The 27,099-nt window shown below is 38.4% G+C and overlaps 1 protein-coding gene and 1 long non-coding RNA gene across 7 annotated transcripts in view; one reads left to right on the top strand and one right to left on the bottom strand.

Annotated features, from left to right (window-relative positions):
* The window catches only part of PUS10 (pseudouridine synthase 10), a 34,338-nt gene extending 9,063 nt beyond the window's left edge, over positions 1 to 25,275 (top strand). For all 4 annotated transcript variants that reach the window (XM_049801558.1, XM_049801555.1, XM_049801557.1 and 1 more), the window contains 14 exons: positions 3,436 to 3,470; positions 5,323 to 5,434; positions 7,140 to 7,201; positions 9,798 to 9,843; positions 12,624 to 12,688; positions 13,767 to 13,852; positions 16,739 to 16,864; positions 18,648 to 18,704; positions 19,641 to 19,717; positions 19,810 to 19,865; positions 19,991 to 20,108; positions 21,284 to 21,426; positions 22,083 to 22,182; positions 23,883 to 25,275. In XM_049801558.1, the coding sequence (XP_049657515.1) occupies positions 3,436 to 3,470; positions 5,323 to 5,434; positions 7,140 to 7,201; positions 9,798 to 9,843; positions 12,624 to 12,688; positions 13,767 to 13,852; positions 16,739 to 16,864; positions 18,648 to 18,704; positions 19,641 to 19,717; positions 19,810 to 19,865; positions 19,991 to 20,108; positions 21,284 to 21,426; positions 22,083 to 22,182; positions 23,883 to 23,921 (1,122 nt within the window). In that variant the 3' untranslated portion in view covers positions 23,922 to 25,275. The remainder of the gene's footprint in view (positions 1 to 3,435; positions 3,471 to 5,322; positions 5,435 to 7,139; positions 7,202 to 9,797; positions 9,844 to 12,623; positions 12,689 to 13,766; positions 13,853 to 16,738; positions 16,865 to 18,647; positions 18,705 to 19,640; positions 19,718 to 19,809; positions 19,866 to 19,990; positions 20,109 to 21,283; positions 21,427 to 22,082; positions 22,183 to 23,882) is intronic.
* Positions 15,043 to 25,328, bottom strand: LOC126039014 (uncharacterized). Of its 3 annotated transcripts, none has more exons than XR_007506151.1 (5): positions 25,271 to 25,328; positions 18,624 to 18,721; positions 17,259 to 17,739; positions 16,769 to 16,839; positions 15,043 to 15,176 (listed from the first exon to the last, which is right to left on the bottom strand). It is a non-coding gene; the product is annotated as an uncharacterized LOC126039014 (long non-coding RNA). The 3 variants fall into 3 exon arrangements; XR_007506152.1 differs by having other exon boundaries at positions 17,259 to 17,404; XR_007506150.1 differs by lacking the exons at positions 18,624 to 18,721; positions 25,271 to 25,328 and having other exon boundaries at positions 17,259 to 18,516.
* Positions 25,329 to 27,099: the final 1,771 nt, after the last annotated feature.

Raw genomic sequence — 27,099 nt, 5'->3', positions numbered from 1 at the left:
TCCCTGTAGGACTGTGTATACCTCATCATGGAATTCCCCATCTTGAAGCCCTTTTCTGATGGTGTGGCTGGGATTGCACATGGTATTTCAACTGTTGCCACTGTGATCCCTCAGATAGCATTAGAATAGTATCCTGCAGCTTGTAATCAATATAGTGCCTGAGCCAGTGTGTTTCAGAAATATATTTGCTGTTAAGCATTGCCCTGCAGGCTTGAGCTCTGTAATGAGCATTTTGCATTTTCAAACCACTTCACAAACATAAAGTAATTATGAAGTAGAGGGATCTGATCCCCTGCTTCACATACAGCTGGGAGAGAGTGGAGCAGGGGAATGAAGGCATAGGAGTAGAGGAGTTTGGCTGGCTTGGTCGTTGAATGTGATTTGGAATTTGGGATCTTTTGGCTTCTGTGCTCACGGTACCCTACTCTATTGCTTCCTCTTAATTGAAGGGGAAAAGTAATTTCTTTAATTCTCTTTCAGTTTTGAAGTCAGGAGAGAGGAGATGAAATTTGACCCGGGGTCTCATTTTAGCATAGCTACTCACATGCAGTTTTCTCTATTTTGTAATCGTACCCCTATAAAACAGGGGAAAGGAGTGAGATTAGCCACCTGACTGAGTACCAAACCTACATGTGCTTTAAATCAAGTCATGTGAAATTTTTTAAATTGGCATTTGTCAAATGCAGATTTCTAGACCCAGTTCTATGGTTGTCATATTCTCTAGTTCAGAATTATATTCAAGGAATTTCAATTGGAAACTTTTTCTTTATGCTTTTATCTGGGTTATTATGCAAACAAGATTACAATATACTTCATGGTGTTTTGTGAAGCAGTCTTATACTGTCTACTTATGCAGGGTAATGAATCACAGTGAATTTGAGTAAACAGTATTCCATCAATACTATATTTATTTTGTTCAGTAGCATGCAGTTTTGTATATCATGTATCTAACAAAGTTTGTGTCCTCTCCCTTCAATATTTCTAGCATTGTTTTTAGGATTCCCTCATTCTTTTAGATGTACCAAAGGAAGGATAATAGACTTTTTTTTGATTGAGTTCCTCTATTAGCATGTAAAAGAGATCTATGATGTGGTTCCTTTTGATATCAATGAAAAGATGATGTGATCTTGGCTCTGCTCCTTTTAAATTTGATACATGTTTTCAAACCTCTTCATTAGAATTATTTCCTTGACAATAGACAGTAATTCTTTCAACAGGGTTTGGGGGGGGGAGGTTATTCCTAAACCACCATATATGAAGAGTGAAAGACAGGGAAGGGATTTAAAATTGTGAAGAATTTGAACCAGTGGAGTTCACTGATTTTGAGATACCAACTCTTTTGGACACCGTATATGTGTATATGGTTGTATGACAAGCGTATGGAGTCACCTTTCTCTGACAATTTACTAGTAGTCTGTGGTCCACAGATTGAAAACGACTAATTCCGATATTTTCATTGTAGTTGCTTCAAGCCAAACAACTTGATTTTTTGCAATTCATCTTCAGTGGGGATGGTGAGACTAGGTGTCCAGACTGTGTATTGACATTACAGGTTCTATTAAGGATACCAGTTAAGTGGTATCCTGCCAGTCTTAATGTGTTTTGTTGTTGTTAGTAGAGGAAGAACTGAAAATGTTATTGTTGTTGCTTTGTTGTAGGAATTGGGGGGGGGGGGGGGGCGTGTTCTTATTAATTGCTTTTGCACTGATAGGCATTCGGTTGAAATGGAAACATTGTATGGTCGTCTGAATAACTGTGTCCAACATCACTTTTTTTTCCACTTAATTAAAGACCTAATAGAAAGGCCATTTGGGGTCACAGTTAAAATTCTGGTTAACGGCAATGCACTTCATTTTAGTAAGGTATGTCTTCATTGTGGTGTAGAGAATGGCAGTCACTCTTGCCCCACGCAGAGGCAAAATTTAAAGACTAAAGTGCTGAACAATTACTACACTGAAGTAATAGATCATTTTGTAGAATCAATATGTCAATACAAAGAAAAGTGAGTGAGACTGCAAAGAGGTGCACCTCTAAAATATTTGGCTCCCTAGAGCAGAGTTTGGGAAAGAGATGCTTTTGGAAGCTTTAGGCACAAGCAATGTTGTTTGGAAGTCTTCAATTTCATGATAGTTTTAAAATTTGTTCAAGTCCGTTTGTGTTGCACTGATCTGATGGATGTTGCTCCTTTGTGCTTACTTTTGTATTTTTCTATTGTCCTTTCATACCACTGGTAATTTTAATTCTGCTTTTGACCTTTGTTATAAGCATTGTTAATTCTTCTACTGCTGATTTCCATTTGTTGGCTGGGACACCTAAGTGATAGGTCTTTCCTGGGTAGTGTCACATCTAAGGGGCCTGCTACATTATGTTTCTTTACATATATAAGGCTGCTAGAGGAGAGGAGTAGAGTTTAAGGAAGTATTTACAATGCACAGATTGAGGACAATCAAGCATTAGAGAAGGTTGTCCAAAGAGGTGGTGCAGTCTCCATTACTGGACATGTCAAGAACTCAATTGGATAGAGCCCTGAGCAACCTTGTCTGATTTCATAGCAGATCCTGCTATAAGGACAAGGTTGGATAGAGACCTCCTGAGGTCCCTGAATTATCCTGTGGTCACATATGGACAGAAGTGTATCAGGAGCTGCAGAAGGTGGTATTCACAGAGAATCTGCACAGAGCAACAGAGGGACAATTGGGAAATGAAAAAGGAGAATTCAAGGTTGAATCTGCCCATGGTTCTCAGATCACATCTTCCAGCCATTCCCATGTATGCTGTGTGATAACTGTTAGTGAACTCGAGCGTTGGTACTAAAAGCTCCCTCTGATTTCTAGAATTATTCCTTCTGGTCCTCAGCTTTCTCACATTCAGTCCATGTCTCCTAAAGTAAGTGGTGTGCTTTAAATAAGGGGGCAGTCCTCAGGGAAAAGGTTCGCGATTACCATAACACCAAGTATGTCTTTTATGTCATGTTTTTTATAATGGATGGTAACTGAATTTGATTTTTTTTTTTAATTTATGTGTTGAATCAGTTTTCATATACCATGCATTTAGACACTTTTTTTTATTATTTCTCTGTAAATAACTGCTAGTTGCACTTGACTTAGGCTGTCAGAGTCTTTTTCCAGTTATAGCATTAATAGCCAGTTTCAAAGTGTGTTTAATGCAGTCCAATCTTTTTTTAAAGCCAGATAGGATTTGAGGTGAATTGCAAAGTGATGTCTTACAAATAAAAACAAACACCAATTCTATCTTTCTGCTTCTAAAGCAAAAGCTAAATTAAAATCCTAATGCTTCCTTTTTGTCCTGAGTTTTTAAAACATTTTTCCTTCTGCTAACAGTGTCTCAGATTGTTGGGAGTTTTGAGCCTTAATTTCACTTGCCTTTTTTTTTTCTTTTTCTCTCTTCTTCCTGGGCATGGCTGGTGACCTATAGCGTGCTGCTTGGCTGCTGGTAAAACAGGAAATGGGGTGAGTAATTTCTTTTGGCAACCCTCATACCACCTCTATTAGAGAGTTCTCCAGGTTTAGAGAAAGGAGAGATACTTTTACTATAACTTTTTTCCAGCATAGCAGAAATGAGAAACCACTTAATGCAGTGGACCTGCTGAGATGTTAAGAAAAAATTGTAACCAAGCAATTAAGGCTGTATTTTTGAAGTCAAGACAGTTGCTTTCATATACTGCTAACAGTTGTGGAATATGTAGGCTCATTTCCTATGTCCTTGGCCAAGATTTTAACTTACTTTGTACCTTTAAAACTAAGCATAAGGAAATTCAGAATTGGGATGTGCTGTCATTTTTTTTTATTATTATTATTATTATTTTTTATTGTCCATAGCTCTTGCTGTCTGTCTGACAAGAACTCTTTTATGTAGACACCATTTGTCTCTAAATGTTGAACAGGCCAGAAGTTGATTTTATAGTCTTGTCCAGTTGTCCACTTTTCTTGATGCTTACAGAGGATAAGATGGCAGCTGTTTTTTGTGGGGGTTTGGGTTGGGTATTTTTGACCTGGTTTGACCTTTTTTGGGGTTTCTTATCTCTTTTGCCTCATGGTGTGATTATAGCTAGCACGTGGTGTTTCAACTTGGAGGCTGTCTGTTCAACTGTACAGCTTTGAGTTAACTTAATGGTCCTGAGAGGTGCCATGATGCCATCTGTGAGCCAGAAATCTTCTTGTACACGGCAGACATAATGAAATACAGACCTCTGCATTTTGCCACCATATCAGGTCTAGCTTACATTAATTAATAGTAACTGAAAATTGTTAGTCGGATAATGGTGAAGATGGTGAAGAGTCAGTAGTGTAGTGAGAAAGATACTAGTGCAGTGTCTGCAAGTTAGTTTTGACTCTTCTTTTTTGTACCTCAGTGTTCTGAAATCAATTTAAATGCTTGATTCTTTTTTTTTTTTAAACAAAGAATTTTTGTGCATCTCTCTCAGCTCTTCTCCAGGTAGGCTCTGGAAAGACTTTTGCAACTTTTGATCTACCATGAAGCTATGGCATGAGTTTCCTCAGTGCATGTTCTTTTACACAGGCAAAAAAAGAATCTATATTTAAATGTTAGTGAAAAAAACCCACTGGCAAATAGAAACAGGGCAAAACAAGATATTGCTTAGGGTGGAAGCTGTACAGGAGGCTCCTTAGCAAGTAGCACAGGTGCTGCCCTGCAGGATCCAGATACTCAGTTTACTTAAGCTGAACTATATGTTGATCTACTATCAGAAGGATCTGGCCTCTATCTGCGTTACCTTCTGTCTTTCTTGTGTTAACGTAAGTGCTTATGCAACCACTGGGAGACCTGATCACCTCACTGAGGTGGCTGAAAAACAAAACTTATTTTTTAGTGGATTAGGGTTTGCTTTAAATGGGATCAATGGACTGGTATTACTTCCCATGCTGTGTAGTGTCAGCATGCAAGTGCTGGCAGGAATGCAAGGCCAGAGGCAGGGAGGGAGGAGGCAACATAGTCCTACCTGTGCTTGAGCTGATTGTAGCTCAAATACCTTTAGTTACTCCCTGCCAAACTCTTATGTGTTTATTGGGAAGCATCTTAATTGGAATCCTGGTCTGGCCTTAATGTTTCCTCAACACTTTGTTTGTTAATTCAATACAAAGATTCAGTGCTGTTATAGGAGGTCTTGGAACAGCCTTTCATTCTTTCATGCTATGGTCTGTATGCTTAGTACTTTTGTCCTTTTTTATTCATGCATTGCTTGTTTACCTGGCACTAGTTACTTAAGCTTGTCTTGAAATATTATATGTCATGTATCTGTCTTTGACAGACCCCTGTACAAGTTATTATTTCTTTGTGATTCAGAAATCTGGGCCTTTCCTTGGCAAAGGATGACATTGTTCAGCTGAAAGAAGCTTATAAGTGGATTATTCATCCCCAGTTGTCAGAGGAATTGGGCGTTCCTGCGGATGGAAAGGTGTCGTGTAAATAAGAAAAAGCTTTTTTTCTCTGGTTTTTTTTTCCTTTTTTTATATGTATTTGTGTGTGTGTATACATATATTTATACACTTATATGTATGAGGGGAAAAAAACCCCCACCTTTTTTTCCCCTCATTAAGAGATAAACAAGTTGCACTGCTCTTATATTCGCTGAAGGGGGAAGCAAGGGGGGAAGCTCTTTTAGCTGGAGATCTCGCAAGTCTCAATACTGAGGGGTCCAATCTTCATTTTTGTACACATAGATCACTGCATCTCCTGAAACCATTGTAGTCTTTTGCTAAATCTCTTGCTCTTGGCTGCCATCCTCCTTTTATCATTAAGACTTTTTTGGTTTTCTCATTTTCCAGGATCTCTGTTTTCCAGAGGGTAAGGAATGCTCACACACACATTCCTTCTTTGCTCTCCTGTTACTGTCAACACTGTTACTGCTGTGTGAGATGAATTGTTCAGGTTGTTAGCATGTTAAATTCTATGGATAAAATATATTTCTGAAATATATGGAAAGAGGAAAGACTGGTCCTTGTTCACTTTAATGAATGCTAGAGGTAGGCATGTTTGAACCTGCAATACCTGTAAGTAGGCAATAGACATGTTTTTTCAAACCCTGTTTTCAACTTCCAGATTCTGACTAACATTCTTAAAATGTTTCTGAATTACATTGACTGAACATGACATTCAGATGTTGCCAGACAAATTCAGAAACACCATCATCTTGAATGTAAAATTTCTGTAAGCATGGCAAAAATTCCTGCTGAGGACAAGGCAGTCTGCAGTTTTTACTTGTCATCAGCCGTAGGACTGACACCAGGACTAGACTCACTTAGTCTTTATGTTGATTTGTCAGCTTCCATAATAATTACAGATTGTCTTTTCCCAGGAGTGCTAATCAAAAGCATGCCTTTTGTCTTAGTGAAGAAAGAAACACTCAGTTACCCTGAAGATGATCCAAGAAGAAACAAACTTCTTAGATACCAAGTTAGCAAAAGCTCTACAACACTTAGGCACTGAGCCACTCCAGACATCATTGTACCATAAAAGTTACTTGTCTAGTGCTTTTTATCTACAAGGCACTTGAATATTAGCCAATCTTTTCAATAGCCCTCTTGAGGTGTTCTGGTATCTGAATAACAGAAGTAATGAGTGTTGTTTGCCCAAGGCCAAAGAGGGAATTGGGGGTAGAACTGAGATTACACTAGAGTTTCTGGTCTAGCTGTCAATCCACTAGGACATGTTGCCTTTCTTTGCCCCAAGGCCATCCAGTCATTGCAAACGAAGCCCCTGACAAAATTTTACAGTGGTGACTACTACAGGGTTTTTATCTTTATTCCACGCTGTGCGCTGCTCTCCCAGAAGGTTTGTGAAGTTTAGTGACCGTAATAGGCTTTGAGCATACGCTGTCTCTGACTCAGTTCCCCCTGTGCAAAATGGGGCCGGTATCTATGATGTGTAGGTCACTCATGTTTTTGAAGTGCACTCAGATAATCTTTGGTTACTTCAGAAATTCAAATGCTATTATGGCACATGTTTTAATGTCTTTAGATGATGTTGTAGAATAACTGGGTTACTTTCTCTTTTGTCTACTTCTTTACTGTTTTCCTAATACTACAATAAGGATGCTTGAGAATATCCTCCCTGTTTGTTTAAAAAACTATTACCTTCCTCTTCCTTTTTTTTTTAATTAGAGTTTGTTTGAAGTTAGCGTGGTCTTTGCTCACCCAGAAACAGACGAGGAGTGCCATTTCCTGTAAGTTTCTATATAAATAACAAAAGATCTTTATCTAAATATTGCACAACATTGTTGGTTTGGATTTGCTACAGATTAGAATATGCAGTGTTTATAAACTAGAATGGGGCCTGCATCTAAACTTATATTCAGATAGAGTTGCAGAGCTTAAAGTTACACCATCTCTGGTTAATTCTGTGCTTTAAAGCCAATAAACAAAATCGTCCAGAATTTTTATTTGAACTGGATGGAGAACATTCAGATAAGTTGTTCAATTTCAGCCCTTTTCAAAGTCATTACCCTCTTCAATATAGCTGTATCATTTTAAAAATAAATTCAAACCATATAGTTGCAGGTGGTGGAATCTTCTGAGGTCATGCCTCGGTTTTCCTGCTTTTATAGGAGACATGGATGGGAGGGAAGACTTTTAAGTGTGTTAATCCAACTTTGCTGGTTGTTTAAACCAAACAGAAGTTCCCCAGCCACTACACATAGTTTTTGGCCTGGCCCAGTAGGGCATCTGCTATACATAAAGAAGCAAAATATTTCTGTGAATTTAGCTGCCATTTAATCTGATTTCTCAAAATCTAGCTGTAGTATATTCTGGATAATTAGGTTCATTCTTCCTGTTTGCTGATGGTTCCTGGAAAACTTCAGTTTCACTCAGTTTCATCACTTGTGCTCCTACTGCAAGTTAAATCTTAGCATAGAAAGAGGCTTGGCATAGACTTTGCTGTTGCATGGTGAATTCATCTCTTGAGACTAGAGATTTCCTTTGCAGTCTTTATATATTTCCCTGATTTTACCTCTTCTTGCTATTTGTGATCTTTGTTTGAATGCCGAATCTGCCACCTTCTTGGTTTTCAACAACTGCATCTTTCATTTGTCTTGGGGTGGGGGATGAGGGAACACATGCTTGGTGACAGACCAGGTATTAGTAAGAATTGACTACCAGTGTTTGCTGAACATCTTTCCTTTCCAGCTTCTTCAAGACTGGGCAAAAGGGGGAGAAAGTAGTAGGGCCAAACTACAATTCTAAATAATGGTACCTGCAATCCTGTAAAAACGCACGGGTTTCTGGATCCTGCACCCTTTTGTTCTTATTTATTTAATTTTACTTGATCAGTTCTTGTCTTCTGCAGTGCTCTTCCCTCCTCTGAAACCTCTCAGCTCTTATTTTAAGCTCAACCTTCCGTCTTTTTTGTGTCATTTCAAAAACTTTGATGTTGAGCATGTTATGGTGCCAATGTCAGTGCTCCAAGTGGAATAGTTGTAGAAGTGAAAGCCATAAAAAAGTTCCATTCCACATTCCAACTACTCAGGTTTATTCCATGTGACCTGACAATATCCCTTTTTTTGCCTTCTCTTTGTAGCATAATTAAATAGCAATTAAGGTTTTAGACACTTTTCTGACAGCATATTACCTAGTTTAATTACATAGTAGTTTCTCAGGTGTCAAGGCATTCTGCATATGTGAATGGCTAGCTTTGGGCATATTCTGAGGCAATGCTTTGGTTTTGGTGTAAATACGGTAAATTTGGCAATTGGCCCAGCTTTAGTAATGACAGTCATGTTTTTTATGGAAGCCAGGTAGGACCTTGTCTCAACCTGGAGAAGTCCTCCAAGTATGCTTTCGGGTGGGATTTCCAAGTGTGGCATCTGCAATTTTTCATCTCTCAAGCTTGTTCTTACACAATTATGTGTAGGTAGGTGTGCTAAAATGACCCTTGGTTTGACGTGGAAGATTGAATTGGCTTTTGTTAATTTATATATGCAGATTTATATTTAAAGGTAAGGTGATACTGAGATCTGGAAGAGGGAATTTGTGATGCTTTGTGTCACAAACTGGCCAGGCAAGTTGCCTGTATAGAAACAGCAAGAGGTCAGACCTGCTTCCTTATAGTCTAAAGTAGTTAAAGAGGTCTTGAAAAGCACCAGCAAATGATAAATTGTGTTGTAGGCTAGAAATCATTTCTAACTGCATACATAGAAATCCACTAATAGGAACAGCAACTTCCTCTACAGTACTCAGAAAAAGTGTTTCACTGACTTGGCTTTCACTTTCATGAAACGACCAATAGTTTCCTTTTGAAGAGGCAAAGCACAAATGGTATTGAACACCTGGGGTTACTTTTTCTGTAGTAAATTTTTCCTATCCAGAAGCAGCGATTTGAATCTCTAGTTTGTAGTGTGCATTGTCTTAGAACAGCAAATATAGATTTCAAGATGTCAGCAAATCTTGCACAGAACTTAAACATTAATCATGACCTTTATTGAGAAGGATTAGAAAGGACTGAAAGCTAAACTTCGTGTGTGCTTTTCCATCCCATCTCGAAGCTGAGACACATTTGTGTTAATCAGAGCAAAAGAGGCTTACACACCTTTGTCCATAATTTCTCTTTAGCTCAAGCAATGCACACCTTCTGCCATTTGTGGTTCAGGATAAACTTAATTTTAAAATCTGCTCTGTGCTAAGCTGTGGAAGTGAGATATTGGGCGTGTGAGATACTGGACATGTGAGATCCAAAGACCATGTACATGCTATGTTTATATGTCTTTCTGTCCGTTTATGTCTTTTTCTGTAAGAGTAGCAGCTAATTTTCATTTCTGTATTTAGAGCCACAGCTTGTCCAGACTGTTTCAAACCAGCGAAGAACAAACAGGTAGGATCTCATCCTTGTTGTATTTCTTTTCTGACAATCAAAATTTCACAGCAGTAGGTACAATGAAGAACTTATCTGGGTATTCAGTCAGTGTTTAATGTCTGGTTTTCCTTCATCAAAATTATCTTTAGTTTTGAATTGTCTGAAAATAAAGTTGTCTCCTTTATTCATTTAACATTTCTCTTCTTAGGAAGACTAAAAGCTTGGTGCTTTTCTTTAGGTCACTCGTTTTCCAGACTGTCTAAAGGATTTAATTTTAGGAATGTTCTTTGTAAATATCTCCCTTAAGATCTAGGAATTTGATTGTCATGCATTAAAAGTAGCATAAAAGATGATCCTCAAGCTCTCCATGGGTGAAACAGTTCAGATAAGTTGCATTGTGAAGATGAGACTCCACATCCAAAAGAGAAATGATCACACTGCAGTTTTCATGTCCTCTGATCTGAATGAAAGACACAATACATGCAGGATGGTTTTATGCTGTCCATCTCAGGAGGGGAGGAAAGAAAAGGGACCTTGCCACTTGTTGCAGACCCTGAGCAGGCACACGATCATTGATAGAAAAGGGGACATGGAAGAATAAACAGTTGGAGAGAAACTGATAAAAGTAGGACAGTTGGTGTGATCAGAGGGAGAATAAGTAACTTCTATCAGAAGCCTATGTAAGGCCTTTTATTCTTTCTGGTGAAGAGTCTGCCACCATTGGGCAGAGACAGTCTGACCCAGGAATTCTGCCTACTCCATCTGACCAATAAATGGAAGACGTTTTTTAGGATTGTATTGTTACATCTTGTTACTTGCTGTATTGCTTTCCCTTAAAGGGGGGAAATCCCACTTGCGGAGCTAAATCAGCAGGGCCTGGCTGTTGAAACCACACAGGCAACAAGATGTAGGGGAATCTAGAAGAAAAAATACTGACTCTGAAGAGCGTCAGCAGTTCATCCTTACAAAGAAGCTGTGCTTGAAGCTAGCTTCAAGGGCCGTATTAATCAGAGAAGTAGTACAAAAACTGGGCTCTGAGTGAAAATTTCTGTATCATCTGCTGTAGATAGTTATTTAAACCTGCTGCTAGTTTAGGGGTTTTCTAGTTCATCTGTTCTACAAGGAAGGGCAGTGCTATTATCTAATTTATGTTTAGAAGGAGAAATAGCAGCTTTCCTGAAGGCATCCAGGAACTCTGTAGTAGACCAAAGACTTGAATTGTACCAAACAGTGACCCAGTATTTTTCAGTTTTTTTCCAAATCCCCAATCCAGTTTGCAAAAAAGACTAAACTGGAAATTCAGCAGGTGACCAAGACAGTCAGGGGCCTGCAGCACATGCCCTAGGAGGAGAGGCTGAGGAACCTGGACTTCTTCAGCTTGGAGAAGAGAGGGCTTTTGGAAGGACTTAACTGAATCTCCCCCTTGTACCAACAGAGAGATTATTGAGAACAGGGAGCCAGGCTGTTCATCACAGTGCATGGTGGAAGGATGAGAGACAGTGGAAATAAGTTGAAATGAGAGGTTTGGAATAGATAAGAGAAAAAACTTATTAATATGAGGACAGTTGGACAGTGGAGCAGGCTATGCAGGGAGGGTGTACAGGCTCCATCCTTGGAGGATTTCAAGACCTGACTGGATACAACTCTGGGCAATATTGTTTGATGTGATAGCTGACCATGCTTTGATTAGGAGGTTCATTTAGAGACCTTCTACTGTCCTCAGCCTTCCTAAAGTAGGATTCCATCTCACCTGTTACAACACTTGTTTCTCCTGTTCTAGGAACCTAAATTCTGTGTATTCTGCCTTAGCCTCACTTGAGTTATCAAAAGCAGCACCTGGCTATGCATGGTAGCTGTGGCGCCTGCCTGTACTATTATTATTACTTTTACTATCAGTTCACCCTTGTGAACTGGTGCAGCTTGGGAGTCTGAAGTTGCTTGCCTTCCACAGTTCAGGAACTGCCAAGCCCTACCATTCAGGGCCCGCCCTTCTGAGTATGAATGAACTTTTGAACTTTATAAACAGATACCTACTCAACAGTCTTATTTTCAGAAGAACTAGCTGCCTGCTGTCACTGAGATAAAACCTGGGGCTTAGGTATGCTTAACTCTTGAAAATGGGGAAGCTGGTTTAGGTTTCTCTTCATGGATTTAGGATTCAGTTTTTAATCTATTTTGCAAATTTGGACCTGAGCTCCCAAGCACTACTTCTTTTGTTCTTGCTTTTGCACACTTTTGTGCATTTTCATCTGAAATAAGATGGTTTCCAGAGATATGCTTAACTTTTCTTTCAGCTAACCAAAGTGCAGGCTTAGCAATTGGATATTCTAAGGAGTTGGAGTAGGTTTATTTGGAAGCATGACAGTAACTTTAGACCTGCTGAAAGTCAGTGGCACTTGTTATTTTTTTTCTGTGTAAAAACAGAGTGAGGAAATGTATACTACTGTTTGTATGTGCCTTCTAGAAACAAAGGGGCAAATCTTGGTTCTACGACTAAATAACTGTTGTTCCAATCTGTAAGCTGTATTAATTGTATTGCTTTCATGTTGTGAGTAAAGTTACTTGAATAGATTTTGGCAAAATTACCTGTTGGTCTTTGTTGGCCTATTAAAGTTAGGGTTAAGATCACAGTGAATTCTTGCTGATATAGAGTTGCTTTTAGGTATAAGAAAACACAAAACACAAGTGAAAAAACTATATTGTGAGAAGTGTACAATATGTATGGTTTAGGGGTTTTTTTTCTTCCTTAGGCATATCCTCTCTTAGTTCTTGACTCATTTTTCTATTTCACTGTGCAGTCTGTTTTCACTAGAATGGCAGTTATAAAAGCCCTAGAGAAGATAAAAGAAGAGGATTTTCTGAAGTAAGTATATACTGAAACTAGTTCTTAGTATTGTGCTTTTGTATAGAATTAGGATGGGGAGGAAAATATTAGGTGCGTAAGTAGTGGTAAGGTGTCTATAAAAGAACTTTTAGTTGTTTAAATTCTGCTAGTTTACTGGTTAAAATGTGTTCTGTTTTCTATTTTTCTGGTAACAGAAAGTCATTCCAAATCTTTTAATTAAGGGATAATCTTAAAATGCTTGAGTTAAGCTACAGAGGATCAAAAACTGGACATCACACAAATGATGCTCTTTTTCCATTACTAAAAATGCTTCATTGGTTGATTATCTCAGGAGCAGCACAGAGGAGAAACTGTGGGTCACAGAGCTGCAGTTCTGCTCTGTGCTTTCAGCAGTACGTCACTGCAGATCTCAGGGCTGGCATGGGATTTAGAACAGTTAGAAGTGAAACCAGTTTGTTGTAGTTTTGCCAGTCATTTACATTCAAAAAATCTTTATGTACATCCCCAAAACCACAGAAGAGATTTAGAAATCGTGGAACTTCCTTCTGTATTTTGAACCTTAGACTTGTAAAAAGAAGCTTGCCTTTCAAAGAAAGACTTTTTCCCATATTTCCAAAATGTTAGGAGTTGTCTTTTAAGAAAACACCAAGTGCTGTAATATGGTAAAAATCACAGGTAGTGGGAAGACATCAACAGACACTTTCTCTGTAGTTCACTGTGCTTAATTGCACTAAGTCTTCACAGCTCTTTTCTTTGATTCCTAGCAAAGATTTAGTGATGGATCCTGGAGATAGTTTTCGTGCAGTATTTAGTTTCATTATGCTATAGCTATAGTACGGTACATCTTATTAGCACACTTTGGAGTGTTATACTTCGATAATATTTGATGAAAGATTGACAAAAGAATTTGCAGTGTGGTGTTCTTGGTTTGCTTAATGTTTTATCAATTTCTTGGTGTTACAGCTTTTGTGAATACTGAGTTTATGCTGTAGCTGTGTTTTGTGTAACTGAAGTCATCATTTTTCATGCCATTATTGCTATGGTAATGCTCCGTCATGTTCCGGTATTACTAGCATTTTATCTTTTTTTTATACAGGCATTTTCCATGTCCCCCAAGTTCACCAAAGAACCTCTGTGTTGCTCTGGAAATTCAGTGCAATAATGGTGCAGTTTTTGTGGCTGGTAAAGTGATCCATTTATTTGCTGCTGTGTTGTGTTAAACATAACCTTATAATACTGCCACGAGACCAAGAAGATTCTTGCTATGTTGATTCCTGTAATTAAGTATATATAAAAGGAGCAAAGAAACAAATCTAGCTCTATCCAAGAGTGGACTTGTTTGAAAGGGGAAGAAATCATACTTGCCTTTGCTGAAGACATGATTTTGTCAAAACTTAGAAATTACAGATCAACATGCTAAAATCAAAACTGTTTGCCTGCTCTTACATTGTGAATTTAAACTTGGAGATAGTGTGTGGTAGAATATGGTTGAAAAGAAGTGGGAGCTCCAGACAGTAGTATCAGGGCCAAGGTAGGGTTCCCATGGTAGGAGCTGCAGGAGGGGAGCATGTCAGTTTGGCTGCTCCCAGTGTGTGCACACCTCCCTTCTGGATATTTAGGAAGATCCTGCTTTTCCTTGCCATTGTTTTTCTTTTGCTTTGAGAGATGGAAGAGTTTTGTCTTCTAAAGACAGCACAGGGTGATGTGAAGACTTAAAATAACTTTCTTTGTGCCTCTGCTCGTTAAGGGGGCTTATCCAGAAGCAGTTTATGAAACAAAGAATTTTGCGCTGTTGTCAAAGCTTGCTCCCTCCTTCAGAAAGCCTTTATCCCTGCAAATCTTGCAGTTGTAATATGTCCCCTCATAATAAGCATGTGGTTTGGGAAAGGCACTTCCCCACTAAATAAGCTCCTGGCAGTGCTGTTTACTTGCTTGGATTTTGATTTGGATTCAGAGGTTTTCACCATCTGGATTTATCTGCATATTATTCCACCCAAAACTGCCAATCTTAATGGGATTAATAAAGGTTAAATTTTGGAAAGCTTAGCCCTTTCCAGTTACTCCCTCCAAACCAAGATAGCATCTGAAATAAGTGAGTGAGACAGGTAATGCAACAACACTTGGTGTCCCTGAGTTGAGAAGATTCAACTTTTTTATCACCTGCCTGCAAGAGTATCTACCCTTCTCACAGTCCTGTGTATAAACAACTGTTTATCTAAACGTATGCAAACAGATTATTAAAAAAAACCCAAAACTGCAATTTAAATCCAGCATACTGTGTTTAAAAGGATGGTACAAATCCTGAATAAAGGAAAATGTAAAATGAAAAGAAAAATGGAAAAGTGAATGTTGATGTTCTATACATACCTGTTTCTTATTTTTAATTACTGATTAGACAGTTAGATATACATTTTCATGAATCCAAGATATCCAGTGTCTTTTAGCCTTTTTCAAACATGCTGTTCTATTTTAGATTGTTTCGTTGGATGGTTTTATCAGAATTCATCTGTGTGGAGAGAGAGAAAGAGACAGAGGGTTGGCTTTCTGCATGTGATTCAATACTGGTTTTGTGATTTATAGTTTATAGCTTGCTTCAACCAAAAAAACCCCCCAAAACCCAAAACAAAAAACCCCAAGCAGTATGTTGTCTTTAATTTTTTAAAAATTAAATCCAGAATAGAATTTATTGAGTACAGTGCAGTTATTCTGCTGCTATTAAATAAAACGGGATCTTAATTTGTAAGCACAGTTTCAGAGTTGGTATTGCCGTCCTGACCTTATCTTTGGTGTTTAGTGATCAATTCCCCCCCAACTCTTTTTTTAAGGGTTCAGGAGAAGCTGTCAAACTGAGAAACACCACCTGTTTTTAACCCACTCTTGTTCAGATCAAAAGCTAAAACTATTAGAATGGGGAGTTGAGAGAAAAAAAAAATTATTTTCCTTTTTCCATTTTGTGGAAAGAGAATTTAGCAGTGTGAAGCTGCCTTCTGAATGATTAGTCATAGAACTTTCATTATTTGCCCCAGTGAAACAGTATTAGTCAGTTTCCCCATTTGTTTGTGTCGGTTTTTCTGCAGATCAAAATGCAAGAAGGAAACATTGTTAGAAATAGGAAAATATGATACTTAAAACCCAAAAAATTGAGATGACAGAGGCACAGTATAATATGCATAGCTACTTTGAACTCTTTTTATTTTTTATATGCAAGGTTTCAGATTTAAACTTGTTTGTGCAGGGGGGTTACTCATTGTTCTTTATGAATGAGTTCCTTGTTTTATGCATATTTTCACTTCTTATAACGCCTGTGAATAAGAAAGCTCATTTTGGTCATCCACGTCAGACTTGTTCTTTGGTTGTAGCAGTCCTTGTGTCACGGGAGATGGCATGCTAGTGTGACATAACAGACTATGACTGGAATCAGTCAGAGGATGGCAATCTCTTTACATGGCAACTTCTGAGGGTTCTTGAAATTCATACTAGTTTATTGAGACATTTTGCTTGCATGGTTTTCCTTGTAATGAGCTAAAGCATTTTAGTTTGGGTTTCTTTTGTTAAACATGCAGACAATGGCAGAACTTGGATTGAAACCTGAACTACTTGATACAGGAGAGTATGGGAACTTCTTTACTTGGGACACATAAGCATTTGTGGACAGGCATATGTATTGCACTAGTTTGGTGTATGGGAGGCTGGTTCAAGAGTGTGCTCTGATTAAAAAAAAATAATTTCCCATTCAGAATTAAGCTGTCTCAGGCTGGCAACTTGAACCTCTGGGTTTTATTCCCAGTTGCATCAGGCTATATACCGTTTTGTTTCTATGCTTATATCTGAAGGTATGACTGCAGCAATAGGCTCTCCAAGTCTACCTTTAAGCTGGCCATCTTGGGTACTGAAACTCTTGTAGGTGCAGCAGCACGTGTTTCATACTGTTGCCATAAAACAAGTTTAAGCCTGTAAATTTATTTTCACAAGACTCCAATGAAGGTTAAATGTGTTGTGCTGTGCAATACTGGAGCTTTTTCTCCATTGCTTTAGAATGATTACAGGTAACATAGGTGTTTTTTACAGGAAGATACAACAAATATTCAAGGAATTTACCTCAGACTCCTTGGATTATTGATGGGGAACGGAAGCTGGAATCTTCAGTGGAAGAACTGATTTCAGGGCATCTAATGGCAGAATTCAAAGCAGATAGTAAGTATCAAGGAGATCTTTTACCATATAGATTTTTTCATCGTTACTAGAATATTTTTTCTTAGTAGCTACCCACTTAATACAAGAGTGTAATGGAAAAAACCCTGTTTCTTTATCCCTGTCTTATCCTTCCAAGTCAAAGCTTGTAAACTTTTTTAGCTATGATCTGTGAGTAATTAGATGACTGTTTTGTTTTATGCAGTGTCTTTTATTGTACTAAAATATCTTCTCAGTTGATCTGATTATGCAAATATTATGGTTTTATGTGGTAGTATTTTTGCCTAGCCATACTTCTTAACGGTTGGTAATGCATAAAATGACTTGTAACGAGAAGGTTTTTGCCATCAGCGTTCCATAATATCTGCCTAGCCTCTGACGCCTTCATGTTTCTTACCTTGATTAACTTATTTTCTTCAGTGCATAAAGAAAATAAGCTAAATGCTTCCACAAGCTAAATGCTTATCCATGGATCATCCAGATGAAATAATCACTGCCCATCATTTGTCATCTACTAGACGTGGAATTAGAGACAAAGAAAGCCTAAGGAAAAATTGCATTAAATGTTAGTTTGGACAAAACAGCTATTTTCCCCTCCTCTCCTTCCTCCTCCCAGTGGATATGTTGGTCTGAACACTAGGAAAATCCTCAAACCATGTCTTTAGGCCAGGTACTATGTAACAGCTGATTTCAGCTTGCAGAATTACCACAGGTGGCTACCAAAAGTGCATGTGCAGTAATGTTGAGAAGAGATATAAACAAATAGAAAGACCATTGCCAGTAGGTCAAGGGAGGTGATCCTTGCCTTTTACTCAGCACTGGGGAGACATATCTGGAGTACCGGGTCCAGTTCTGGGGGCTCTTGAAAGCTTGGGGCTCTGAAAGAAAGATGTGGACATACCAGAGCAAGTCCAGCAAAGGGCTGTGAGGATGATTAAGGGTCTGGAGCATTCTCAAGTAAGAAAATTCTGGTAGCGTGACCAACATACACCTTCATGACCATGGAGGAATTTTCTCACACTTATGTGGTTGCCATAATATGACCAGAGAAATGAAAGATAATAAAAACTGAGGAAATCTTTATGCACTGTGTATGTTCCCTGTGGAGGAAAAAATTTTGAAACCATCAGTTTTTCCGAGACCCTTTGGAACAGAGCTGCAAAGTTACCTGTAGTGCAGGGTTTGATCCCCCATTCCTCCTTCAGGCAAAGCTTAAAGGTGGGAGGGGTATGATGAAGGAAACTAAATATCCAACAGTATATTTTTGTAGCTTGACCAGTGAAAAAAACCAAATACACAGAGGTTACTTTTCAGTTTGGACATGAATTTTCTTCCTCTTTTGTTCAGATGTGTGTGACTAGCGGAAATTTCTCTGATATCTGTGGAAACCATTGAGTGTGTTTAGGATAAAATGTTGTGTTTTGGAGGAAGACAGCTCACTTTGCTTTTATTCATATACTTGAACTATCTGGATAAGAAATGAACAAAATTAATTAGTAAGTGGAATTCCTTCAGGATGGTACTGCTTTTTTTTGGACGTTTTCAGGGTTATAGCAGTGTCAATCAGGCCAACAAGTGCTCTTCAAGAAACTTGTGAATCTGATGCAATAAACAATAACTATTCCAGATTTATTCAAATACAGTGCAGGCTTCATTTTATAAAGATAGCTCTTTGAAGTAGATTTGCAAGCAAGTTTAGAAAGAAAATATTTCACCTTTTAAAAGCTGTAGAGAGTATTAAACATGCCAAATAAAATCTCACCTGCCTTGTTCAAATCTGTTGTAGGCTTTAATTTTTCTTCCTCTGGAAGAGAAGATGTGGATGTGAGAACACTAGGCAATGGTAAGGCTTGAAACATCCTTTGTGAAACACAGAAACAAAAAAAAATGGTTAACCAAAGCTACCTTAATAGATCTTGCTGAATGCTAAGTGCACAAGTGTGTAACTAGGCATGCTTGAAAATTTTATCTCAGAAACATTTTAGAATTTATGTATTTATTCCCAAAGACCGAACATTTTCATAAAACCAACTGAAAGAGGAGCCCTTTTTCAGTGTCCTTGGGTGCACAGGTGCATGGAAAAACATAGCTTGTTGGAGTATTTTATTTTATTCACTTCCTATTTTTAAGCCATTTATGTCAGACTGATTCCTATATTGTCTTCTGTTGGGTCCTTCTACTTTGCCTCACTGTCACTGGGGAGCAGGGAAGCCTTAATTTCTTTTTGAATTTGGGCCCTTCATAAAGGTCAGTTGCTTTCCAATATGCTGGAGCTACTATAGCCAACGGAGGAGGGGAAGGAAAAAGTAAAAATTAACAACGATGTGTTTCAGTTGCCGTCTGATTTGTAGCGTAGTTCTTGGCATTGCTTATACTGGGGATCATCCCTGGCCCTGAGCACAGAAAGTGCAGCTATTGCAACAGATGTTTAGCTGAGGGAGCGGGATTTAACATCATCTTGCACCTGGGCATTGCTGTAGGTGACAGAAAATAAGCTAATTAACTTTTTTCCTTATTTTATTTTTTAATTAGCACAGACTTGTACAAGATGTCTTCTGGGAAGTCGTAATTTGCACTTATTGCTGATACTGGGGTTTAGTAGCCAAAAAAAGTCCCTTGTTTCTTTCCTTCCATCTGATGCTACATCCCTAAACCCGCAAGTCCTATCCCTGTTTGCATAACAGCAGACAATCTTCACACCTTCCAACCTTACTGCATAAATTCAAATGTTAATTTAGAACAACATGTTTTTATGTTTTATGACTGTGCATGTTGCCAGGAAGGCCCTTTGCAATTGAGCTTGTGAATCCTCGTAGAATACATTTTACTGCTGAGGAAATGAAGGGACTTCAGCAGGTAAATCATTTGCACCTCATGGAACTCATAAAGCATGTGTTTCTTCTCTAACTGAGCAGTTTTACTAACTGATTCTTTCTTAAATATCACAGACAATTAATAACTCCTCAGACAAAATACAGGTTCGAGATTTACAGCTTGTCACCAGGTCAGTATTTATCATCGCTGGCAAGGGATTTCAAAGTGATGCTTTGGGAGTTTTGCAAGCATTCTTGCTCACAGCATTACATAATTATGCTTTTGTTATGTGAGTAATTAATTTCTTTTGTTTAGAGAGGCAATTGGTCGTATGAAGGAAGGTGAAGAGGAAAAGACAAAGACCTATAGTGCCTTAATATGGACAGATAAAGCAATACAGAAAGAAGATATTGCATTTCTAGATGATATCAAGGTATCTGTAGCTCTTTTTGCTAATTTGTGTAATACCTGTCCTGGTGCCGTAGGGGAGAGTTTATATACATGCAGCCATGGACATAGCTCTTTCTCTGTGGTTGTGTTTTTTTTTATGAGGGTTCCTCTTGCTATAGGGACTGTCATACCTCCCTTCCCCCTTTTCACCCTTCCTTACTTCCTCATTGTCATGCTAGCAGTATAGCTGGCTGTTAGCCAAGACAACAAATTCTTGGTTGTAATGTCAACCTTCCAGTAGACCAAATAATAAAAAGTAGCGAATGGGAGAGGAGGAAATCTGGCACCTGCACCCCTTTATTTACTTTAGCTGGTGTTTTGTGTAAGTGAAAGGAGTGGAGAAGGTCTTCTGTTCTGCAAGCTCTAAAGCCATTCTTCCACAGCTGCAGCAATTAGGATTTTGAAATGTCTGTGAAAAATAATGCAAAGGGCTTTACGAAGTGCTCAACATAAGAAGCACGCTGTGTTAATGAGAACTTTCTCCAAATGTTGGTCAAGGAGATACTGCTGATGGAGAAGTGTATTCAGTTTTTGTTGTGTTGTACTATTTCCTATGGGCCTCAGCCAGGAAACCATTCTCAGAGCGAGTGCTTGAGCCATTACAGTTCCAGGAGACAACTGTTGTGAAGCTTTTTTTTAGCATGCCCACTCCCTGAAAAGTTGCCTTCCAAACTGCTGCATCTCATTTGGGAATGGGGGTGGGGAATGAACTTTTAAAAAGACTGTTATGAGATCTAATCTCATTTTCGGTTTTTTTCCCTCACTTTTATTTCTAGGGGGTTGGCTGTAGTTTAGACAAAGCATTTTGTGGGTGGGATTTTTTTTTTCTTGTTTTTGATTGCCCTGAGGCTTCTAGTGAGCCTCTCAATCCTGGAGTCATTCCAGCAAAGGACTATGGAGAATTCAAGGTTATTCCTCTGTATATGTGATTCCATTAGTTTGTGTTGATATGAGGCCTTTTCATTTAGCCTTTAAGGTGGCTGTCCTTTTTTCCTTTGATAAACATGGAAAAAATTAGTCTTGCCTCAAGAAGATTACTCAGCTACCATAATACAATATAAAAAAGATGTGATTGGTTAACAATACATATGACTCTTACAATATGTGCAGTATGTTGCACATTTCCTTCCTCATTTATTTTGTTATCTCTTTTAACAGGAATTAAAACTTGACCAGAAGACACCTCTCCGGGTTCTTCACAGAAGGCCTCTAGCTGTAAGATGTCGGATTATTCACAACATGAAATCTGAGTACATAGACGAGCATCATTTTCGGCTGCATCTGAAGACCCAAGCGGGAACGTATCCTTAGATGCCATTACACAATGCATTTATGAAACAGCTTGCTGATTAGAGTAATTCGGGTAATGGGAAGTTCCCTGCTTTTATTGCTGGGGTGTTTCTAAATCCCTGCTCTTCAGCAGTCATATGTTGCTGCATAATGTTTGCTTTTATGTCAGAATTTTACATTCAGGCTTTCATTCAAAAATGCTACGTGTGTGTGTGGGTGGGTGTATTTTTGTGATGACCACTCTGATAGTTTTAAAGTATGTGATAGCTATAAAAATGTACTGGTTAAAGATACACTTAAGCCTTTTCTAATTTAACTGAAAACTTTTCCCCTTGGAAAATAAGTTTTTCCACGATATTTAATGCACTGCAATGCATACTGTAGATTGCTGCTACTTACAAGTTAAGAGTTTTGTCATAAAGTTACCACTCACTTTGGAATAAAACAGGAAATACAGGTCAACAGTACATTTTTTGGCATTGGAGTCAGAAGCCAAAAATTAAGAAGTCTTTTAAAGATGGATATAGGCTTAACAGGACATTCAGTGCAAAATGGCTTAAGAGTAGAAAAAGACACTATTTTACTTTGAGATTTTTCACCATACTCTTTTCTTTTCCTTTTGATGACTTTGCAGTAAAATGCACATTTCCTTAGCTAGTATTTCTAGCTACATTAAAGAATTTGTGCATGGAGACTTTGGAAGAACAAAGCCCAACATTGGCTCTCTACTGAACAGAACTGCCGACATTCTGGAGTTGGATGTAGAAGTAAGTTGTTAGCTATTTATCTTGCCTGGAAATTAGTAACGTAGTTGCATTTGTGAGATCGTTTCAGTGGAATTGCTCTAACTGAATCAACATTCCTTAACACAGCTAATAGAAAAATTGATGTTAATGCAAAAATAGTGGTTTGTACCATGCTGGCACATGCGACAGGCTTCCTCTGCTCAATTCATGTTGGGGAGGGATGGGAGGACATGCCATGAATTGATGACACTTATTATTAGCACCCAGTGGAACAGAGCTTAGCAATGTTACATGTACCACATCGTTTCTTTTCAAAACTGGGTTGGATGAAAAATCGGAGAGATTTGACTTCCTCTTTCAATGCTGGTTCAAACACAGCAAGAAATTGTATCTGTTCACTTGCTGGAGTCAGATGAAAAAACAAAATTTGTTTTGGTTAAAAGAATGTATGTAGAGATATGGATTTAATATTTAACCTAGTGGTTTGGCAAAGTTTATTTAAAACATGGGTTTTCATTTCAAGTAGCCAATGATTAGCATGCTTGTTCTCACGTATTTCTGGAAAGCTGCCCGCGTGTTACATTTTGCAGAACAGCCTTGCAGTTTTTTTCGTTATCTTTTGTAGGATAATACAGAAAGACAGCTGCAGAGGGCACTTCAGTTACTTCTGAAAACAGGAACACCTGACTTGGGGCTCTGGCTGATAAGCATCACTCTTACGGATAGGTGTCACTAGTTATTGGACATAACTATGAAAGATGCCGTGGGACTTGAAAATGATTAGTCATCTTGCTAATAATGCATTTAAGATCAGCCTGAGAGCCTAATCCTTTGACAAAGTTGTAGATTAGGCAAGGAGTAGGTATGATTAATGTAGGCAGTCTTGAAGCCAAGGCATTTAACGTGCTGTGTGGCAATCCCTGTGTTGTGATTGCAAATGGTGATACTATGGTAGCGTAGGGTGTGCTGCTTTTGGAAGAGGGTGAGCAACAAGTTTATGCCCAAAGGGAATCGGAGATGGCCTCAGGGAGGCTGGGGAAGAAAGACGTAATCCAAGTTGTAGTAATTACAACATTTGCTTCTGATAAAGTGCCAGGCACGTTCTGTCCCTTTTGACTAGCAGTCAGGATTACTGTTAATGATGTTGCCTAGATAATTCATGTGCATAATGCTTGACAGCTTATTCTTTTAGTCTAGTTTTCCTTACTCAGGAGGCAGATTTGGGGACAGGTGATGGTTTTCTACTCGATCCTTGCCTGCACTGCCCAATACCTGAATATTTCTGTGGCATCAAGCAACAGGCTATTTGTTTTCACATCGTAACAGCCCATCTCTAGGATGGGTAGAAGATGGAGATGGTTCACGTTTCTAATTAACAGTTCTGGACTCTGTAAATACAACCCAACATCAAATGATGCTGGGAAGTAGTAGTACAAGGAGTTGCAATTCTGCTTTATGAAGAAAGCACAGCTCCCAGAAAGCTCTCTCCAGATACACATGGAGCCACTAGAACAAGGTGGCTGTTTCATGTCACTGTCCCCTGCTTGTCTTGTCCTCATCTCTTATTTTAGCGTCCTTTATTTACTGTTTCTTTTCACTATTAGCCTATAGCTGGCAAGCAGAGAGTTCTGATACCAAGTCTCTTTTATATATGTAAAATACCCAGTCTGCTGATTTTGCCTTCCCCCCCCACCCCCTCCTGCTCTTCTGGTCTCTTCTAGTCTGTTGATGTTGACTGGCCTCCAGCCCTGGATAATTAACTTTTCAAGCTGGGACGAGGAAGAAGCAGCAATTCTGTCAGCAGCTGGTCACTGAACACTGTACAGTATTACAGCTTGGTTGCAAACTACTTCTGTTGAACATTTGGATCATGTTGATCTGCGAAAGGATGCTGTTACTTTAAATCAACTTTAAACACTCTGGAACAAGTAGTGTTCATTCAATCTCTAGCCTTATTTTAATTTCTTCTGTGCATGAAAAGATTTTGGTAAACTAGTGTATTGATAAAAAGTCTTTTTAAAAAAACAATTAAGAAAAAGATAAACGGTGTAACAGGTGCAAATGGTGTACTGAGCAAGTGCATCAAATATGCCTTCTGCAGTAGTTTTAAAAAAAATTTTAATTAAAAATAAACCTCCCTCAAGCCAGTTTTTTTTAACTCTCTTTATATTGAATGCTGCAGCTTTCACGTCTGGATGGAGGTAGCACTGAGTTACCTGAAACCCAGTCCTAACTTTTTTTTCTGAGCATTATTCATGCAGGAATATTTCCCAAAAGTCAGGGAGACTCTGAAACCAGTAGGATAGTGCCTGGAATGAGGCAGCACTCCACTCTCTGCTGACTGCTTTTTGGTCAGTGTCAGTTTTAGAGATGGGCAAATTTATCTCCCAGACAAAGTACTTCTCAAAGGGAAAAACAGCTTTCAGAGGAAAACTTTGCACTTAAAACCAAGTTTTTCTCATTTAAAAACATCAGCGATGCTTCCTAGAAACAACAGTTGAGATACTTGAGGCCTCAACAGCTCTCTGGCCTGGTTACAGTCCTCTTCAGGCATAGGACTTCCCCAGTTGAGTCACCATATATAAAAAGATTGGGAACTCCTGGCAGTGATGCATGATGGAACTCTAAAGAAAAATAGGAATACCAAGAACCTCAAAGTGCAGGCAAATATAAAAACGTACCAAAGAATCTTGGTATAGAGAGACCAAGACAGAGATAAAGAGCTTTGGTTTAGTAGCATAATACATTTTTTTCTAGTGCCTAGCCTTGGATGGATGCCTGGAAGAATTGAACATTGCCTAGAAACTTGCCTGGAATATGGAATAGGGAAGACTAGAGTTTTTCTCTGTGCTTATGTGCTTTTTAAATCTTTCATACAAAGCACCACCTACATCTTCAGGAAAAGCCCCTTCTATGCCTGTATCATGTTAATCCATTAGGAAGATGCTTGTGCTTACCTGAAGTACAGAAGAGTGTTAAACTATCAACAAGAAATTATGGTTTGGAATTGAAGGGCTCCTCATTAATTAACATTTGAGAAGTAAAGAGGGTAATATTTGCTGAGACAAACCACTCTCTGGGGACAGGCAGGATTACTGGGATGTCTTACCTTCAATTCAGTGGTGCCAGGACCTCATAATAGGACAGCTGTATGATAACTTCAGCTGAAGGTTCAAAAAGGCATTAATAAATACATTTTCAAGGAGGTCTTAGAAACTGATGTTGAAAAAATAGTCTAAATATTATACACTCTGCCTGTGCTGGGCTGTCAAAACTTCTGTCTCATTTGTTTTCCTAATCCACTGTAGCATAAGTATGATAGTAGTTCAGAAGCTCCTGTTTTTCTAACACAAAAATAATAGGAACATGAGTCAGACAGCACTATTTTTTTGTTTTTCATTTAAAGCTGTTATGAGCAACAGATTCCAAGAGTAGTTGTCTCAAATAGATAATAAGCTGTACCCAGAAAGGAAGTATTGTGAATGATGGAAAACTTAAGAAACTGAATTCAGAAAACAAACAAAAGAGAATATCAGTCTCATATCTATGTGATTTCTTGAAACTCAAAGTGAGCTAAAATATGATTTATAAATTCCATAAACTACAGGGGAAAAAAAATGTAAACAAGACTGCACTATGGGCACAACAGACATGAGAAGAGCTGTTCCAAGGGGGAAACAGAGCTCACAAGGCAGAAGCCGAAAGGGCTCCTGCTCCTGCTGTAGTGCAAGGACACTCGAGGCACTGCCATCCGCAGCTCTTTCTGCACTGTGCTGTACATTAGCATGGTGCCAGTGGAGAACATGTTAAGAATCAAAGTGCAGATAAACAAGGCTATAAAGATTACACTAAATGTGTGGAGTCTAATCTCCATGCAATGTAGAGAGGTCTGCCAAAAATTCCCAAACAGCTTATTTTTATGATAAATATGAAGTACCCAAATGAGGGGGAAAAAAAAGCTGATGATGCAAGTATCTCTACAGCTCTTTACACAGTTATTGTTCAGTGATCATGTGAAAATATGAAAATGAGAGATGTAATCTGGTTTTTTTGAACTTTGTTTAAAGTCTGCAATTTCTAATACAAAGGAAACACTTTGAACTATCATAATCTGTGATGAATATTGCAGCAATAATATTAACGTACTTTGGCCTTCATCTTATTTTTAAAAGTAAAATACCTACTTGTGAGTACTCAGATAGGATATTTTGTGAGAATTAAGATTTAATCTTGTTCATTAGGCATGTGTGAAAGAGGGAGGCATTTTCTAGCACATTACATGAAAAATACTAAAAAATGAGGCTCGGTGTTCTTAGCACCATCCTTCTCTGCACTGGAAGGACTCAAAACAAAGCTGTTGTGTTTCTCCAAACAATTGGTCACCTATAACGTGTGCCGTCCATCCCCCACACACACTACATTTTTTGCATCAGCTTAGCTGACCCTGGAGAAAGCTGTACCAGTAGCACAGCTCTAGCTGAGCATGAAAGCAGCTGTCCGCTCTGCCTAACAGGTCACCTGCTCTGCCACAAAAAATTGCTGCATGCAGATGAACCCTTACTGCACACATTGTGTTAGGTTTTGTAGTAGCCAACAGTAACTGTGAACAGAAGATACTGTAAAAAGCCCCAAGATAAGCGATCCATAACCTATCTTCTCCCATTTCTCTGGCTTTCCTGTGGTGAGGGATGTCATGAATCTGAGAGGGTTGCAGAAGCTGAGTACTTAGTATAACCAGTTTTTTAATTACCAAACCAACTTGTTTACAAAGGAAAACAGAACTTTGAAAATATTTAATTATACAGTAAAAACAAATTGTACTATAAAGAGCTTTCTATGAAGTGAGTAAAATGTTTACATTTAATATACTTAAAATTGAGAACTTCAAAAAAAAAAAGAAAATAAACAACACATTTCAAGCTTTCTTTGTATTTCTTT

This window comes from Accipiter gentilis, chromosome 5 (assembly GCF_929443795.1).
Source record: "Accipiter gentilis chromosome 5, bAccGen1.1, whole genome shotgun sequence".
Lineage (NCBI taxonomy): Eukaryota > Metazoa > Chordata > Aves > Accipitriformes > Accipitridae > Astur > Astur gentilis.
Note: the sequence above shows the minus strand (reverse complement) of the source record. Positions and strands in the feature narration are given on the sequence as shown.